At 44.8% G+C, this 16,243-nt stretch overlaps 1 protein-coding gene and 1 long non-coding RNA gene across 4 annotated transcripts in view; one reads left to right on the top strand and one right to left on the bottom strand.

The window, feature by feature from the left end:
- col12a1a (collagen, type XII, alpha 1a) overlaps positions 1–16,243 on the top strand; it is a 47,447-nt gene that overhangs the window by 1,165 nt on the left and 30,039 nt on the right. For all 3 annotated transcript variants that reach the window (XM_085144183.1, XM_085144181.1, XM_085144182.1), the window contains exons 2-14: positions 451–556; positions 3,883–4,002; positions 4,082–4,225; positions 4,689–4,742; positions 5,711–5,974; positions 6,064–6,228; positions 6,457–6,630; positions 6,715–7,005; positions 7,092–7,694; positions 8,138–8,416; positions 8,497–8,772; positions 8,863–9,135; positions 14,220–14,489. In XM_085144183.1, coding sequence (XP_085000309.1) covers positions 487–556; positions 3,883–4,002; positions 4,082–4,225; positions 4,689–4,742; positions 5,711–5,974; positions 6,064–6,228; positions 6,457–6,630; positions 6,715–7,005; positions 7,092–7,694; positions 8,138–8,416; positions 8,497–8,772; positions 8,863–9,135; positions 14,220–14,489 — 2,983 coding nt within the window. In that variant the 5' untranslated portion in view covers positions 451–486. The remainder of the gene's footprint in view (positions 1–450; positions 557–3,882; positions 4,003–4,081; positions 4,226–4,688; positions 4,743–5,710; positions 5,975–6,063; positions 6,229–6,456; positions 6,631–6,714; positions 7,006–7,091; positions 7,695–8,137; positions 8,417–8,496; positions 8,773–8,862; positions 9,136–14,219; positions 14,490–16,243) is intronic.
- LOC146495670 (uncharacterized) overlaps positions 1–16,243 on the bottom strand; it is a 23,677-nt gene extending 7,434 nt beyond the window's left edge. Inside the window, exons 1-3 of the long non-coding RNA XR_014871276.1 lie at positions 15,498–16,243; positions 11,941–11,999; positions 9,858–11,812 (exon numbers count right to left, since the gene is read on the bottom strand). This is a non-coding gene — a long non-coding RNA (uncharacterized LOC146495670). The remainder of the gene's footprint in view (positions 1–9,857; positions 11,813–11,940; positions 12,000–15,497) is intronic.

Here is a 16,243-nt window from a genome sequence, read left to right as displayed (position 1 = left end):
AGCAAGCTGCCAAAGTCAGCAAACAACCAGAAACGCATCCATTTTCCAGTTTATGCACTGGAAAATCAAAACTGAATTGCATGTGTTGGATATTTCTTTCACTCTCTTATTACTGAGTAACTGCAGAGCTTCATTCAGTGGTAAGAAAAGCACTCCCTCGGGCCATGGGAGTCAACTGAAGGCAGCAAGGTGTGGTTGGTTGTGTAAAGGAGTCCAGGTGGATCCAGCAGTTTTTTTGTGTCGGGACTGAAAGCGATGACTGACTAATTAAAGTTATTTATCTAGATTTATATTCAAAGAAACATGATCCAGGGAGAACTGCGTGCATGCCGTCTAATTGAAGAGGCTCTCAGGTCGTGCTTTAGCTCTACGTTCGGTGTAAAGCTGATGCCTGGACACCACAGTGTAAAAGTGAGATGTGCAAATGTCCTTTTTTGTTGTTGTCTGCAGACTTTTTGATGCGCTGCTGACCCTTTAGAGCCAAACATGAAGATAGGGCTGTCTCTGGCCACGGCTGCCTTCCTGGCGGCCCTGTTGTCCTCCATAGATGCTCAAGGTAAATACAAACCATCTGGGCTCTCTCTCCCCACACACACTATTCAACTCTGTCCAGTCTTTATCTCCTCCTTTTCTATTTTCTCTTATCTCCACTCCTTATTGAAGCTACTAGAATTAATGTGAGCGATTCATCACAACCAAACATGAACTGTTTGTACTGACTGAATAAAGTTACTCTTATTTCATATGTTTGATATGTTGACTATGTGACTGATTCCTTGATGTCTGTCATGCTTTTATTCCTCAGTAGTGACATATGTATCTATCAGGACTCTTTGTTTGCTTTGATGTGAACTCCAAATCCAGATCCCACTCACTTGGAATTAAACTGTAATTTAGGAGTTTTAAACCAATAATGCACGAGCAATTTTCTCATCCACATTTGTGCACACGAAAGTTTATTTAATTTCCAGTTTCTAACTGAATGCATTAAACAGCGAGGCACAGACTACAAGTGCAACAAAAGGCATTTTGTGGTTAATGTTTCCCTATAAATGTTTTTGCACAGCTTTTGCTATTTCAGTTTTACACTTTTTCCAAAGCAAAAATGGGAAGATGGCCCAAACCAGCTAGTTAAGCACTGATTAATCTGGCTGACATAAATGTAAAGGTGCAGAAAGATCCCCAAACATATGCAAATTTCTTTTGCAGTGGTTCTAACAGCTGTTAAAACATTAGATTATTGTGCATGACAGCAAACGCACAAAAGATAAAGTAGAATACAATCATTTCAGTTTTAATAATAAATAGAAATATGAAAAGTGTATTAAGTGCTCAGTACTGGAGTAGAGTCATTTAGTGGACAGAAGTGGATCTGTGCAAGAAAAATGCAAGTGATTAAAACTCGAGTGTCTTGATTTTTCCTCCCCAACACTGATTTCACGCTTTTACGTTACAGTTTCAGTAGAAGCGAAATGATTTTGCTCCACATGTGACATGATGTAAAACGTCACCAACGGTTAGGAATCGGTTGTAGCAGGAGTAGTTCTGACAGAAAATGACTTAATGTAATTAAATATTCAAACATCTCAGTCCAAAATAATGACAAATCGAGAGGGGGTATGAAATCCTGCTCTCGCACGGCAGAGGAGTCTGCGCTCGGGTATCTCCGCTAACCGAGTGGAAAGATGAAATAGGAGAATAGCCAATTAATCGTCAGACAGCTCAAAGACAAAGAGCCTTTCTCGAGCTTCTTTGCGGGCATTTGTGAAAATGCTGAGTTGCAGGACATATGGAAAGTTAATATGCAGTAATGTTTAATGTCAGCACAGGCTGTGGAATTACTTTGGCATCCGTCCTGCCTCTTTGGGAGAGTCAGTGTTCTTTCCTCCTCTTCTTGGTCTCTCCTATTGGCAGCAGCTCAAGTCAGGATAGCTGCTTGGCTGGCTGACTGCTGGAGACTGAGGTAACACAACGGGAGCCAGATTCTGGCCCCTGGAAGACAGAAGTGTCCTTTATTATGAGCTGATGGGACAGACGTCCATATAACAAACGCAACCGCAAAGTCCAAATAAGCTACCCGCGATTATTTTGACAAAACCACATTTGTTCCTCAGCTACGTTTTTTTTAGAGCAGACAGACATGCGGTGAAAGGAATCGTAGCAAATCAAAACAAGATGCTCAGACGAGCTCGCCGTGAACAAACGTGGGAGCGGCAGGCGCATCCTGCAGCTGAATTTTCCACCCATCGTCCACGCTGTGCTACTCACTACCCCTCCCCAACTCATCCACACCCAAGTACCAACACACACTATACACCCGTACCGTTTTGGTGTTGGAGATGAGTACTCGTGGAGAAATCAGGGGCGACATGGTCCACGGGGGCTCCTTGAGTTGAGATGCCAGGTTGGTGATCCTCCAATGCCAGTTTTTAAATCTTCGGTGGCCTCTTTGTCATCTGCCTGTGCACTCAGTGTGTCCCAAGCTATGGCTTCCTCCTCATAGTATATTTTACAATGATATTCTTATGAAGCATGCACCCAGCACTGCATGTCATGCATGTTCGCGTCCACGCCACTACACGGATAAACCCGCACCAGAGGACCACGTAAGATTGGTCGTGCTAACCTCATTAGCCTCACAAATTAATTAGATTAATTGCTCGAGTTTTGTGTTGTTGACACTAATTTACTGAGTTAAAAGACTTTCAGAGCTGCATGATTACAAGAGAAGTAACTGGAAGATGAGCTAACAAAATATGAACTAACACCCATACCGTGACTCTAACCGTGGTTAACCTGGTTGACAGAAACGCAGTCAGATGTTTGCTACTAGCTCCTGAAATACTCCGATGGGACTTTAATGCATGTGTGGTGCTCACCTACTCAAACGTTAACACTCTGCCTGCAGCCTAAAGACGTAAGAAAGAATATCATTCTAAAATATGTTTGTCATCTCTGTCTCTGTACATGGAAACTAATGTCCAGCCGGTCAAAGTTGTTGAGTCAAACAACTTTCTCATGTACACACTGCATGATGTCGTCATCAAGTCCGCTCCATGTAAAGGCCTGCGGTCTTCTCACACTGTATATGTCTTCTCGTGTTTATTTCACATGTACACCTTTCTCTGTAAAAGCACATTTGGTTGTCTGAGGAAGTCTTGTTCTCTCACACCTTCTTGTGCATTTTCGCTGTTGCTGAAAAAGTACACAAGAGTCTCCGGTGACGAATTGTGTATTCTTTTTGAAAGGTTTGCAATGGATGTGTGCCACACGCTTTTGTAAAGAGTCGTAAGCAAATAAACCAAGTATTTTTTTGTCCCTCAGATATGTTTATACACGTTGTGTATATAACATATGGTGTTCATTTTGTCACTCCAACATGGCATCGTTGATTCCATTGTATAATCGGTAACTTGAGAATGACGTCACTGTTGTGTTTGTCGCTCTGAGCTCGACTCCATCATGAAGGCAGTTGAATATGTGGTCGGGGCATGCGTTGTAACTGCACTTAGCATGCGTTGGATGGTTCACTCAGTGTCTGCACTTTAGTGGCGTTTGCGTGGATTCGTGCACATGACGTGTATGCCAGTGCTTGAGTTGCCGGGCCGTCTCGTCCGGGCAACTCAAACAAACGCCATTTTGCTCCAAAATGGCTTCTCACACTTTTCCATTGTCACGTGTTGCTCACCTGTCACCCTCGCAGAGGGACGTGTTGTGTGTTTGGCCCCAACAACGAACGAGTCCGCTTCGGCCACGAAGTGTTTGTCGTTGGGATTAATGTGAATGTTTAATCAAAGATGCCCTTTTGTTTCGTTTGATCAGAAATACGCCCACGGTCACGCACGTCTTGTGATTTAACAGCGTTTCGTCTCTTATTTGCAGTGGAGCCGCCCTCAGACTTGAAATTTCACATTCTAAATGAGAACACAGTGGAAATGTCGTGGGTGAGACCCTCGGCAACGATAGAGGGCTTCAAAATACAAGTGCAAGTGCCGGATGGAGGTCAGTGTGTTGGTGTGCTGACACTACAAACGCTTTGAAACCCCAGCAGCTTTCTAACTTCCTGCTTTCCTCTTCATAGATGAACCAACCAGAGACTTTACCCTAGATGCATCTGCCACTATGACATCGATCACTGACCTGACCCCTGACTTGGACTACTCTGTGTCAATAAGCTCCTATTATGGCTCCGAGGAGAGCATCCCCATCTTTGGACAACTGACCAGTGAGTTGATTATGTGTATAAACATATTTTTCAGTGGAAAACAGGTTTTTAAAAAGTAAGTGTATGTTTTTACGCTCTATAATGTTCTTATTGTGTCCTGATGTGAATTGGAGGGACATCAGGAAATCGCTTTTCCTTGCTGGCTATTGAAACCTCTGAATTATGTTCACTGATACAAAGCATTTACTCCCTCGGCAACACGGAGAGAATTTAATCATATAATATGCTAGTAAAAGTCAAGTAATAGCATTTCCATCCAGCCATAAAAAATCTAGGAAAGGGAAAAATCACATCTGTTTACCGACTCTTGAATTGCTCGCTGTTTGTAGTTAATGCAGCGTTTGTGTGCGTACGGAGCTGCTTTTATGATGTGTTGATTTTCTTGCCTTTTTCCGCTGTGAAAAAGTACACGGCGAGGCTTCAATGTGCGGCGCTAACTCACCGAGCGTTTCCTGTGTTTCAGTCCAGTCCAGTAACAGCAGCGGACGAGTCAGGAGGCCACAGGCAGATGCAATCAGTGAGTATGCTTACTGCAGTGTCGGCCAAAATCCAAACACTCCCGACGCTTCGCAGGGCTTTCCGAACTTGACTGTCATCATAATATTTTTCCCATGGAATAATTTGGTCAGGCATCTTACTGGGTTCTAACTGGGTAGGCAGACAGGGTTTTGGCAGCGAGTGGAAAGGCACATTGGTTCCTTTAATTCTAACCAGCAGCCTGGTTAGAATTAAGAAGAGAAAAAAGGAAAGGAAGGCTTGAAGCTGCAAGAGAAAAGCTCTGTTGAGCTCTCAGCTTCAACCCTTAAGGAGAGCATTGCAAACTTTCCTCAGCTTATTCAAACTGTCCGTGGTGACTGATGGGCCGACGTGCTCACTTTCCCCTCATATGATGATTGGAAACTGCAACCATGTGTGCAGATCCTCTGAAACATTAAGTCAGAGCATTTTGACTAAAGATGACTTTTTCTGAATGTTTTATGTGAGACAGGAGGAATCGAATTTAGAGTCAACGAGAGTGCAGGGAGCGAGGATTAAAGTCCATCCACATAAGCCCTGCCGATTAGCATTTCAACTTAAATGTTCTGTTGCATCTGTGATTTAAAGGCTTGAGGATCTCAGTGTTTAAAAGTAGATATCACCAGTGGAACTTCTGCTGAATATTTAGTCTACAAAGGCACATTTTTGCCTCAGTCTGCTGGAATAACTGCACCAGCCCACTTCTGGCAATGGCTCAGAGTTCCTTTGATGCAAGAATGCACATCTCTCAGTCGTCCAACTACCTGTCAAAGATTTTATTTTATTCAGACGGACAGATTTAAAATATCACCGTGAGATGTAAAGAATGTCGTTTTCTGCTTTCTGAGATTTTAACCCCATCATTCACCAAAAGTTGAAAGCCAGCCAATCCATTCCTGTGTGTTTATTCATTCTCTCATCGACTGTTCTCCTGACTGACGGTCTTTCCTGTCCGCCGTCTGTCCTCAGAGTGTTCGGTCAGTGCGATAGCCGACTTGGTTTTCCTGGTGGACGGCTCTTGGAGTGTGGGAAGAGAAAACTTCAAACACATCCGGAGCTTTATCAGCTCGCTGGCAGGGGCCTTTGACATTGGCGAGGACAAAACCCGGGTGGCGGTGGTTCAGTACAGCTCAGACACTCGCACAGAGTTCCCCCTCACTCGTTACACCCGGAGAGGAGACCTGCTCCAAGCTATCAACTCACTTCCGTATAAAGGAGGAAATACCATGACAGGTACGATGTTTATCAGGATGCCTTGAATCGCGTTTTTTAACCTGATTGCGAGCGAGGACTTAAAAATACACGTGAACTTCTTTTTAAAGGTGATGCCATAGAGTACCTGGTGAGAAACATTTTCACTGAGGCAGCTGGATCCAGGAAAGCTTTTCCAAAGGTAGCCATGATCATCACTGATGGAAAATCCCAAGACCCAGTGGAGGCGCATGCTAGAAAACTTAGGAACATTGGAGTGGAAATATTTGTCCTAGGTATGGTTTATTATTCAGTGTTTTTTTCCCCTTTCTGATTTGTGCTTTCCCATGTGAAAGTCTGCCTGTTCTCAGAAACCATTTGATTTTCCATCGACGGCTCGTTTTAAGATGCAGTTTTGCCCCAGTAAAAGTCAAACTGTTGTATTGCCTAACATAAGCAATGCCCTAAATCACATCTGTAAAGCAGACAGTCCTAACACATGAGTTACTGTTTTTCCTTCACAGGTATCAAAGGAGCAGATGAGGATGAGCTCAGGGAAATAGCCTCCTCGCCTCACAGCAAACACGTGTACAATGTGCCCAACTTTGACATGATCCAGGAGGTCCAGAAAGAGATCATAACACAAGTGTGCTCCGGTGTCGACGAGCAGCTGAACATTCTGGTCAGCGGAGAGGAGAGTGAGTGAAGTGATATTTAATGCAGGATTCATCTAAAATGCTGTTACAGTATACTGATGTGCAGCATCTTGTTTACTTTGACAGTGGTGGAGCCAGCCTCCAACCTGGAGGTCACAGAAGTTTCATCCAAGTCGATGAGGGTGACATGGGCCCCATCTCTGGGTGATATCACGGGCTACAAGCTAACCCTCAATCCCATGCTGCCCGGCATGAAACGCCAAGAGCTGTACATCGGGGCTGGACAGACATCCGTCAACGTCCGTGACCTTTCCCCCGAGACCGAGTATGAAATCAACCTGTACGCGCTCAAAGGTCTGACTCCCAGTGAAGCCATCGTTGAACTGGAGAAGACGCAGCCTGTCAAGGTGTCAACAGGTGAGGTGGTTTACGTGTGGTCATCTTTTAAGTTTGATGTACTCGTGAATGAATCGCATATGACTCGGTTTCCTGTCTTTTTCAAGAGTGCTCTCTGGGAGTGGATGTGCAGGCCGATGTAGTCCTGCTGGTTGATGGCTCGTACAGTATCGGATTACAAAACTTTGCAAAAGTCCGTGCCTTCCTGGAGGTTCTGGTCAACTCCTTTGACATCGGACCAAACAAAATCCAGATTAGCTTGGTCCAGTACAGTCGCGACACATACACCGAGTTTGCCCTCAACACTCACCACGACATTAACGCCGTCGTCAAAGCTGTGCGCACCTTCCCCTACCGCGGCGGTTCCACTAACACCGGCAGGGCCATGACTTACGTCAGGGAGAAGATCTTCGTCCCAGGTCGTGGAGCGAGGCAGAACGTCCCCCGCGTCATGGTCCTGATCACAGACGGAAAGTCGTCAGACTCTTTTAGGGATGCGGCCACCAAACTGAGGAATATTGATGTGGAAATATTTGCTGTCGGCGTGAAGGATGCGGTGAGATCAGAGCTGGAGGCCATCGCTAATCCACCGGCTGACACCCATGTGTACGAGGTGGAGGACTTTGACGCTTTTCAGAGGATCTCTAAGGAGCTGACTCAGTCCATCTGTCTGAGGATTGAACAGGAGCTGCTCAACATCAAAAAGAGAAGTAAGTAGAAGAAGATCAACTCCTTTACTATGATCTGGAGCTCAGATTTACTTTTCTTTCTGATGGTTTCCATGTGTTAGCACCTTCACACTGCTCCACAGGATATTAGACCCTGAAATGTGACTGCATTTTTAGCCGCTGACGTAATGGCAAACAGCCAGAGCAGTCATGGAAAAGCTAAACAGAGAAACATATTTTGTAAATTGCTGTCAGACATGGCAAAATTTAATAATTTCATCAGAGTTGCCAATAAACATACCACAAAAACCACGGACGTGCCTCTTGAATGAGCTCGAGTGATACCGAGAGCTGCAGCCCAAAACACTCGACAATCAGCCAGTGTGCTGTCCAGCGCTTCAAGATCTCAACTTTTGAAATCCATATTTGTTAAACTACAGTAGCAGGTGAGGCTCTAACTACCTGACTACCTCTTCGATTTTCAGGTTTGCTTCCACCGAGCGATTTGCGCTTTTCCGAAATTACCTCCCGAAGCTTCCGTGCCACCTGGGTACCTCCTCTTGCCAATGTCTTGTCCTACCTGCTACGTTTCCGCAAGGCGGAAGATGTCACCGGAGACTACATCACCCTGGCGTTGCCCGGCGATACCAACACAGCTGTCCTTCCCCATCTTTATCCCGTCACCACCTATGAAGTCAATGTCTTTGCTCAGTATGAGAAAGGAGACAGTTTCCCTTTGACGGGTGAAGAGACAACTCTCGAAGGTAAGAGGTTTACCTGAATTTAACAGAATGTAATCAAAATTAAAACACCGAGCATCTAAGATTTGCCTTTTTCTTCTCAGAACAAGGAGCTGTAAGAAATCTACGAGTGACAGAAGAAACAACCAACAGTTTCAAGGTGTCGTGGCAAGCCGCGCCGGGTTCAGTGATCAGATACCGCCTGTCCTACGTCCCGCTGAGCGGCACAGGAGAGATACTGCAGGCTCAGACCCTTGGCCCAGAGACCAGCATAGTCCTCCAGGAGCTCTTCCCCATCACTACCTACCGTGTGTCTGTGTCTGCTGAGTACGCATCCGGCCTTGGAAGCGAGATGAAGGTGGATGGAACCACCAAGGAGGGTAAGCGAGGACAACTGCTGACACTGTTGTCAAACTGAAGTTTTGAGAAATGTGAATTTTGAGAAACGATCCATTTTGATCTGTTTTCAGTCCACGGCTCTCCCCGTGACCTGCGTGTCTCCGATGAAACAATATCTACGATGAAACTGGCGTGGAGGGCTGCTCCTGGCAATGTTCTTCAATACCGCATATCCTTCAAACCTGCTGAGGGAGGTGAGAGGAAGGAGATCTCCGTCAAAGGAGACACCACCCAGGCTGTACTGAAGAACCTCCAGCCAGCCACCGAGTATGAGCTGTTTGTCAGCGCTCGCTATTCTTCTGGTTTGGGTGATCCTCTCCTGGGCACCGGAACCACCTTAGAAGGTAAGAGACGCTGCCATATTGGTACTTTAAAGCCTTTGAAGCAGTAGGGTCATGTTTATTTCCAGTGTTTGCAGCATGCTTTGTAGATGTGCTTAGTATTTCCAGCTTAACAGGCCCCCTATTGTGAAACTACACGCATTTGGGAACTTGTTTCCTGTCCTCTAAAGGTCCCTGCACCAATAAAGTGAAAGTTGTGTAGTAGTTTGGAAGGTTGGTGTGAAAAATATGGAATGTGTAAGCGTTCTTTTACCACAGACTCCCCGACACGTCCTCACTCCTAAAGCGCAATGTTTTACGCTACGTGACAAATCATCGATATATTACGCTTCCGAGCACCCAACACGTCTCTATGTTACGAGATCCGAAAAATGAGGAAACATGAGAACCGTTTGGAATCAATCTACACATGTATGTTCGTTTTACTTAAATCGGTTTAAAACGTCATTAACCCTTTAAGGACACGCTCCGTTTTGTGTAACTATTTTTAAATCCCGGTAGCTCTGCAACCACGTGAGCTAGCGCAATAATCTTTTTTGCATATGAAACCGGAGGAGTTGTACTTACATCTTATGCCATCAGCTTGTCCTCGGTCACAGTTTCCTTCCACGTATAGCTTTGCAAAAACTGCAGAAAAAGCACTTGCAGCAACAAAAACATAATATTCCAGAAACACGCTTTGCCGATCCGATCAGCTGTTTGTACTATTGCATGTCCGCCATGACCTGCCCGAAACCGGAAGTGACATCATTTTGCGGAAATGTAGTTTTTTTTACCATCAGGGCCTCATGAGCCTATACTGGTGTTTTTAAAAGTTATGTTTGACTTTATGACTTTCTGTGTCATTTCTGGGATGCTTAGGACTCATATTGCTCTGCTGGAAAAAGTTTATTTTGATGCATATGCTGCTTTTTGCAAATTTGCATCATAATATTTATTTTTGTTTTTCCTGCAGTGTATAAAAATTGGTGTATTTCAAAAATAAAACTATGAAGACACTCAAAATAAATTTACTGTGGTGGGAAACTATTTTGTGCAACTTTTTTGTATTTACAGTTTTGAGGGATAAGCTTCTTAAATTTCTCTAACTAGAAATAAATGTTAAAAAAACAAAAACGATTTTCAATTTTTTTTGTAGTTTATTGCACTTTTTTGCAATTTATGTAATTACTATGTACTTAATGCAGACATACTATTAAAATCTGGGCTATAATGGTTGTATTGATGTATAGCAACTTGAAATGCTCCCAAAAATGGCTCCACAGCATGTAAAAATATAATATAAGCTGGCGGACTTGGTTCTATGGTAGGTCTTAAAGGGTTAAAGTGCTGGTTAAGGTTAGGGTTAGGGCTGGAATACATGGCTGGACCGCATATAACCGTGGGAGCATCATTCTACTGGATTTCATCCGTAACCCGGCGCATAGCATAAGAACGCGGGCGGTCACCTTTCGTGTTCCTCAGGAACGCCTCAGGACTTGACAAATCGTCAGCATATTACGCCTCGGGAGTGAGAACGGGCTGGACTCCCAGCTCGGGGTGACTTTACCCCATGAAGGCAGTAAGATGGAAATGAGTGGGTGTGGAATGCTTGTAAACCTATGGAATGACTTGGAACTGACTTTGAGAGGCGTATGCTCGCCTGCCGAGACCTTTGCATCTCTGTGACACGTGAATGATTGTGTTAGAGTCGCTCAGCGGGGATGTCTCTCTGTCAGTAATTGCTACTGATTGCAAATTCTGTCTATAAAATCAGAGGAACTTTATTAGTTGTGCATTCAGTTTTATTGGGGAGCTAGCTGTTCTGGCCCAAATTGTGGTTTAAACTGACAATAATTTGAATCTCAATAACGTGTGAAGAGATAAAGTCTGCTCTTGTTTTGGCCAAACTGTTAATAAAAGGGCAAAAAAGAAAGTAGACTTGGCCGAGTTCACTTATGAGTCCTGTTTGGGTAGTTAAAGATCAGAGAATGAATTTTGCAGTAATAGAAAAAGCGGGACTGTGTTTTCTTCATCTTGTCGAGCGCCAAGATGAAAATGGCACGGTGGCTGTTTTTCATCACATCCAAGCTGTGCCTCATTTGAATCAGAGTCTTCTCTGAAAGCAATTTAAGCCCTTGGACATATTAAAGAGTACATTTCTTGGTCTTTACAATTATGTTGTTACGTTGAAACCACTGGCGAGGTCCTGCGTGCTGCATATATCTGCTTTTAATAGGCTTCCCAGTGCAGGTTGAATAAGAAGACTCGAAAAAAAATAACGAAATTTCCGTCTTGAATTTACAACTTCAACAAAGCATTTTTGTGTAAATTTCCGTGACCATAAAAATGTGGATGAAAAGTGGTCTCGTCTTTATTCCTTGCTGTTCCCACACCGACCAGAGAGCCCAGTCTGGATTAAAGTCGTCTCCACAGGTCAAATCTGTGCAGTCAGCCCCACACCCCCACAGGAAAAAGCTCCATGACAAAGCACTCTGTTTAGGCATTTTTTATTAAGCTGTCATGATATCAGCACGCCTAAACACTGATCTCATTGTGTGCCACTCTTTTTGAGTGACCCACTCTGTGAAGTCCATGTAGGCAGAACTGGAAGAAAGTGGCTCGCACAAAGGCCTCTCTCATGGCCAACAGAGGACGGTAGACAATACAGAAGCCTTGAGCAGAGCAGAATTAAATCATCCTGAAACGAGTGGGAGCAGAGAGAAGGTGTGACGCAGAATGCTTACATCAACGTGTTAAATGTGGATATTATACACTAACTATTTACTTAAGGAGTGGGAGTGTTAGTCGGCATGTGGAAGATGTTACCTGGACCCTGAAAGCTGGGTGAGCTGTCTGTCTCGTCTCAGGGAGAGCCGTCTGTTCATCTTCCTCCAGGGTGGGGCGAAGGACAGGCAGGGGCAGAGAGAAAGGCAGAGGGAAAACAGGGTACTTGAAAATGTGAACCACAATGCCTCAGGGTGACCTGGTGGGATAAAGGGCTGTTTCTTCCCTAAGAGGTCAAACGTTCAACCCCTCATTTATCAAATGCTTAACTACCTGCATGACACCTCTGACGTGTTTATGCCACGAAGAACTTTCGAGCTTTGACTTGCACAACAGCTCGGCACCAGGTGAGGTTGTAGCGCTTTGGCTCGGTTTCCCTCTTTAACCTATCCCTTTAATGAATTTTGTGCAGTGCCAGACTCTTTGGCGTGCCACATATTTTTTTCCACCACTGTAAAAGTTCCTTTGAGGTAAAAAGAGTAGGGACAGGCAACCCTGGCTGACAGACACTGAAGACTTGATGTTCGTGGCCCACGTGTACGTCTTAGCCGACCAAGAGCAATAAAGCGAAGGAAGCTTGAACCCGGCTGCCAGTGCTGAGATGGCACAATGTATTTCCCCATGTGATCTTGCAGAGAAAGCAAGCGTGCTCAGTCTAGTCAGGTAATATATACAGTGACCCACCGGAGTCTATGTAGCTGCGTAAAATGATTAGGACAGTGCTGGCAGGTTAGACGCGTTTCCTCTGAATTTCTCTTGCCTGCTGGCACGACTGATTTCTTTCAGTCTGCAGTCATTTATATTTTCGAGCTTTAGACGTCGTTGGCTGCAGATGTGAAGGTTATGTCAGCACATGCCCTGCAGGAGATCTCTCAGATGCTCTTCGGTTGTGTCATATGCGGTTTTCTAGACATGGGTGAGGCCTTACTGTTATTTCGTGAGCCGCCCTCGTTCCAGATCTTAATTTGAGAGTTCCTCGCCTTGATGGGTAGGATGCTCAGGAGGCGGGTGGGGTGTTATAGAGGCGGCTATAATTCTTCTATTTTGATAGGTGAAACTGTAAACAATGCAACAAGATCTAAACATGTGTTTTGTAACCAAGCACTGAACTACAAACTGTGCAGAAAAGAAGTGAAGCTTGTTTTTTTGCATCGCTGTAGAGGTTTTGCTTGGACTGGAGCATGTGTTTCCCCTTCTCTATAGCTTGTCTGCAAGTGCTGATGAAAAGTGAGCCGCTGTCTGCAGAAACCATTATGTTGTGATTTTTTTTTCTCGCCGTTGGTTCACGCACAGCCGGTAAAGTCAGTCAAGTTCATCTGCTTGGCAAAGATAATTCTTTTGATGGAACAATCTGGGTATTTATGAGCGGCCCACGCTGTTTTCGTGGTATCCATAAATCTGGAACTCTTCATTAATTTGTGGTCGTGGCCATTGCGCTTGACAAGTGCCTCCTCTCTTTGCTCTCAAGGTGCAGATTTCTGCTTGGCAGGCCCGCCCGGTGCTGTTACTTCCGTTCGCTTTCCAATTCAGCCAGACTGGATGAGTCGCAGGGCCTGAAATCATCATGCATTTCATTTATTGGACTTTTCTGTTCCATTACATTCTTTTCAGCTGAATTTTTGCTTTTATTAAATCTCATTTGGTGAGGTTTGCTAGATGAGGTTTGAGTGGGACCACCCAGCTGGTCAGCTCTGTTCGCCCGCAGTGGGTTAGATGTTTGAATGAGGATCCCGGAGGTTGTGTGGGAGGCTGTGCGTGGCAGCTCATCCTCATCCTCCTGTGATATATCCAGCTCCTCTATATGGCGGCCAGATTGAAGAGCCGTGTCAACACGAGCGTCCCACTCAGCCAGGCGTGCGCTGGCCGCGCGTTGCGAGACGCCACCGCAAAGTTCCCTTCCCTGCCTTTTCTGCAGCTTTCTCCTCTCATGACAGTCTCCTAGGAAAAGAGAGCGAAGGAGAAAAACGGCGAGCGCAGCATCTGCAATTGTAGCAAGCGCACATTTCTGGATCGGGTTTCCTCTGCTTCAATGGAAAATTAAAGAGCTGTCAGGAGAGGTGCTGAGGATATGTGATTAGTTCTGCAGAAGTTTTTCCAACCGTCTCTTATTATGAAGGGAAAAAACTGTGGGTGCTCAAACACATCCTCAGGGGTTAAGGTGGAGACAGATGAGTGATGTCTGGTGGTTTATCACCGCCATTGTTCATTCTGTCCCTTCCCTCAGATCTTTATATGTCTGCATTAGCAGTACTAACAGCATCTCAGCCCAAAAAGTACTGAATCTGTGTCTGATCTCCTTCTGCCTTTGAATCCATCCCCAGAGCTCGGCTCACCCAGAGACTTGGTGACCAGCGACGTCACCGACACCAGTTTTGCCGTGTCCTGGACCGCGGCTCCGGGTAACGTTCGTCAGTACAGGGTCAAGTACAAGTCTCTGTTCACTACGGAGTCTGGGGAAGCAGTAATACCAGGAAGCAGCACCACCACAGTTTTGCAGGGTCTCACCCCAGAGACGCGCTACGAGGTGTCTGTGTTTGCCGTCTACGGCCATGGGACGGGCCAGCCGTTGGTTGGAGAAGAAACCACAGATGGTAAGTTACTCTTCTTTTTTCTCGGTCTGTTTCGCTTTCTTTGTCCACACTTCACAGGCTTGTTGTAGGAAGTTTGAAGGCTTCATCTCGGTCATGCCTAGAAAGTGTGAAGCTAAGTATGTGTGATGTCACCGTAAACACAAAGGGACCTTCAGATATTTTCCCCTCCATCTAAAACACAAACAAAGCCTTTGGGCTTCTTGCATCTGTTAAACTGCAAATACGGTTCAGGAGCATCATCGCTGAGCTTTCTGGGTCAGTGACGCAGGCTTAAAAGCGGTCCAGGAAAAAATAGTGTTGAAAGTCTTATTTTGTAAGCTGTAGAAAAAGGGAGCTGTCATCAGCGCTTACTGCTCAGTTCATTCTGTTGAGCTCAGAGATAACGTCATAGCTGATGGCATTCGCCCGAGCCATAACGAATCTGGAGACTTCACACGCACGTCTTCGAGGCTGCGCATGCATGTTGTATATGTGTGCAGAGGTGATGTCATGTCCAGGACACCTGCACACACTTTCATGGGAGAGCGGATAGGCCTCACTCGTGCTTGGATGAGAAAAGCACATTGACCAGAAACTTGCACCAGTTGGGAGGATTTTAGTTCAAGTAAAAAAGATTTCAAGGAAAAAGATTTCCAACCGCTATTATTGTTTATTGATTCTGACAAGCAGGACAGGAGGCATACCCACCAAATACAACCATTATGCTGCCCTCACGACACGTGACCATGTGAAGCTAGACAGCTAGCGAACAAAATAGATGAGATCTTCCACACAAGGCTTGCTTTTCTTGCTTTTAATGAAGATCCTTTAAAGTCTTATCCTCTCTCAAGGCTTCTCCTTGCTATTTCTTATTTGTAACTGAAATATACAGAAAGTGAAAATAAATTGCTAGCTAATACACATCTTAATGAGAAACTTAGCCTAGCTTAACACGTGCGTTACATTAGCATCGCAGCTAACTCCAGGTAAACATATATAAAAGTTATTTCTGAACATATTAATACTCACAAAGACGAACGTTTCCCAAGGTACAAGCGTGTAGGGCACTTTTAACGTGTACATAAACTCGTTCACTCTTTTAATACTGCCGAAGCACTTTTCGCGGCATTAACGGAGAAAATACGTCAAAGATAGGCGAATGATCCGAGCGCTCCCTCGCTCCCATTTGCGCACATACAATACAAAGATCGCTTGTGATAACGATGTCTCACTCTGAGCAAATTTCGAACCCAGACATTTTAACTGTTTTTTAGCATGAATTACTTATAATATTTCTTAACTTTGAACTTATTTATCACTTTGCTTATGTAACTTAATCCAACTATGCACTAACTACTGACTTTTGACCAAAAGGCATAACAAGCATCCTATCTCAAACTTCCCCGGGCCGAAGCAACACGCAGCTAACTTGGATGTGCTTCCCTTTTCCATTAATAAACGTGCTCCCACCGATGCAGAGGGCTCTGAATATTTTCCTTAGCCCATTTCAAATCCTCTGACAATTCACACTTGCCCTTCCTGCAGGGAAAGTAAGAAGCACTCAACAGACACACAAAGAATTTCCTCAAGCTGTCACGGCAAGACATCAAAGTCTGGCGCCCAAAACCTCCTATTAAACACAATCAATCATGTAACTTTGCATCTGTTTAAAGTAGGTTTGTATTCAGACGCGTGGAAAATGAGCCGATGAAAGCTACTGCGAGGTAGCTGACTGCGCCATTTCCTTAGCAGCAGGAAAGCCTTGGTGATTTGAT

This window comes from Neolamprologus multifasciatus, chromosome 19 (genome assembly GCF_963576455.1).
Source record: "Neolamprologus multifasciatus chromosome 19, fNeoMul1.2, whole genome shotgun sequence".
In the NCBI taxonomy this organism is placed as follows: Eukaryota; Metazoa; Chordata; class Actinopteri; order Cichliformes; family Cichlidae; genus Neolamprologus; species Neolamprologus multifasciatus.
Note: the sequence above shows the minus strand (reverse complement) of the source record. Positions and strands in the feature narration are given on the sequence as shown.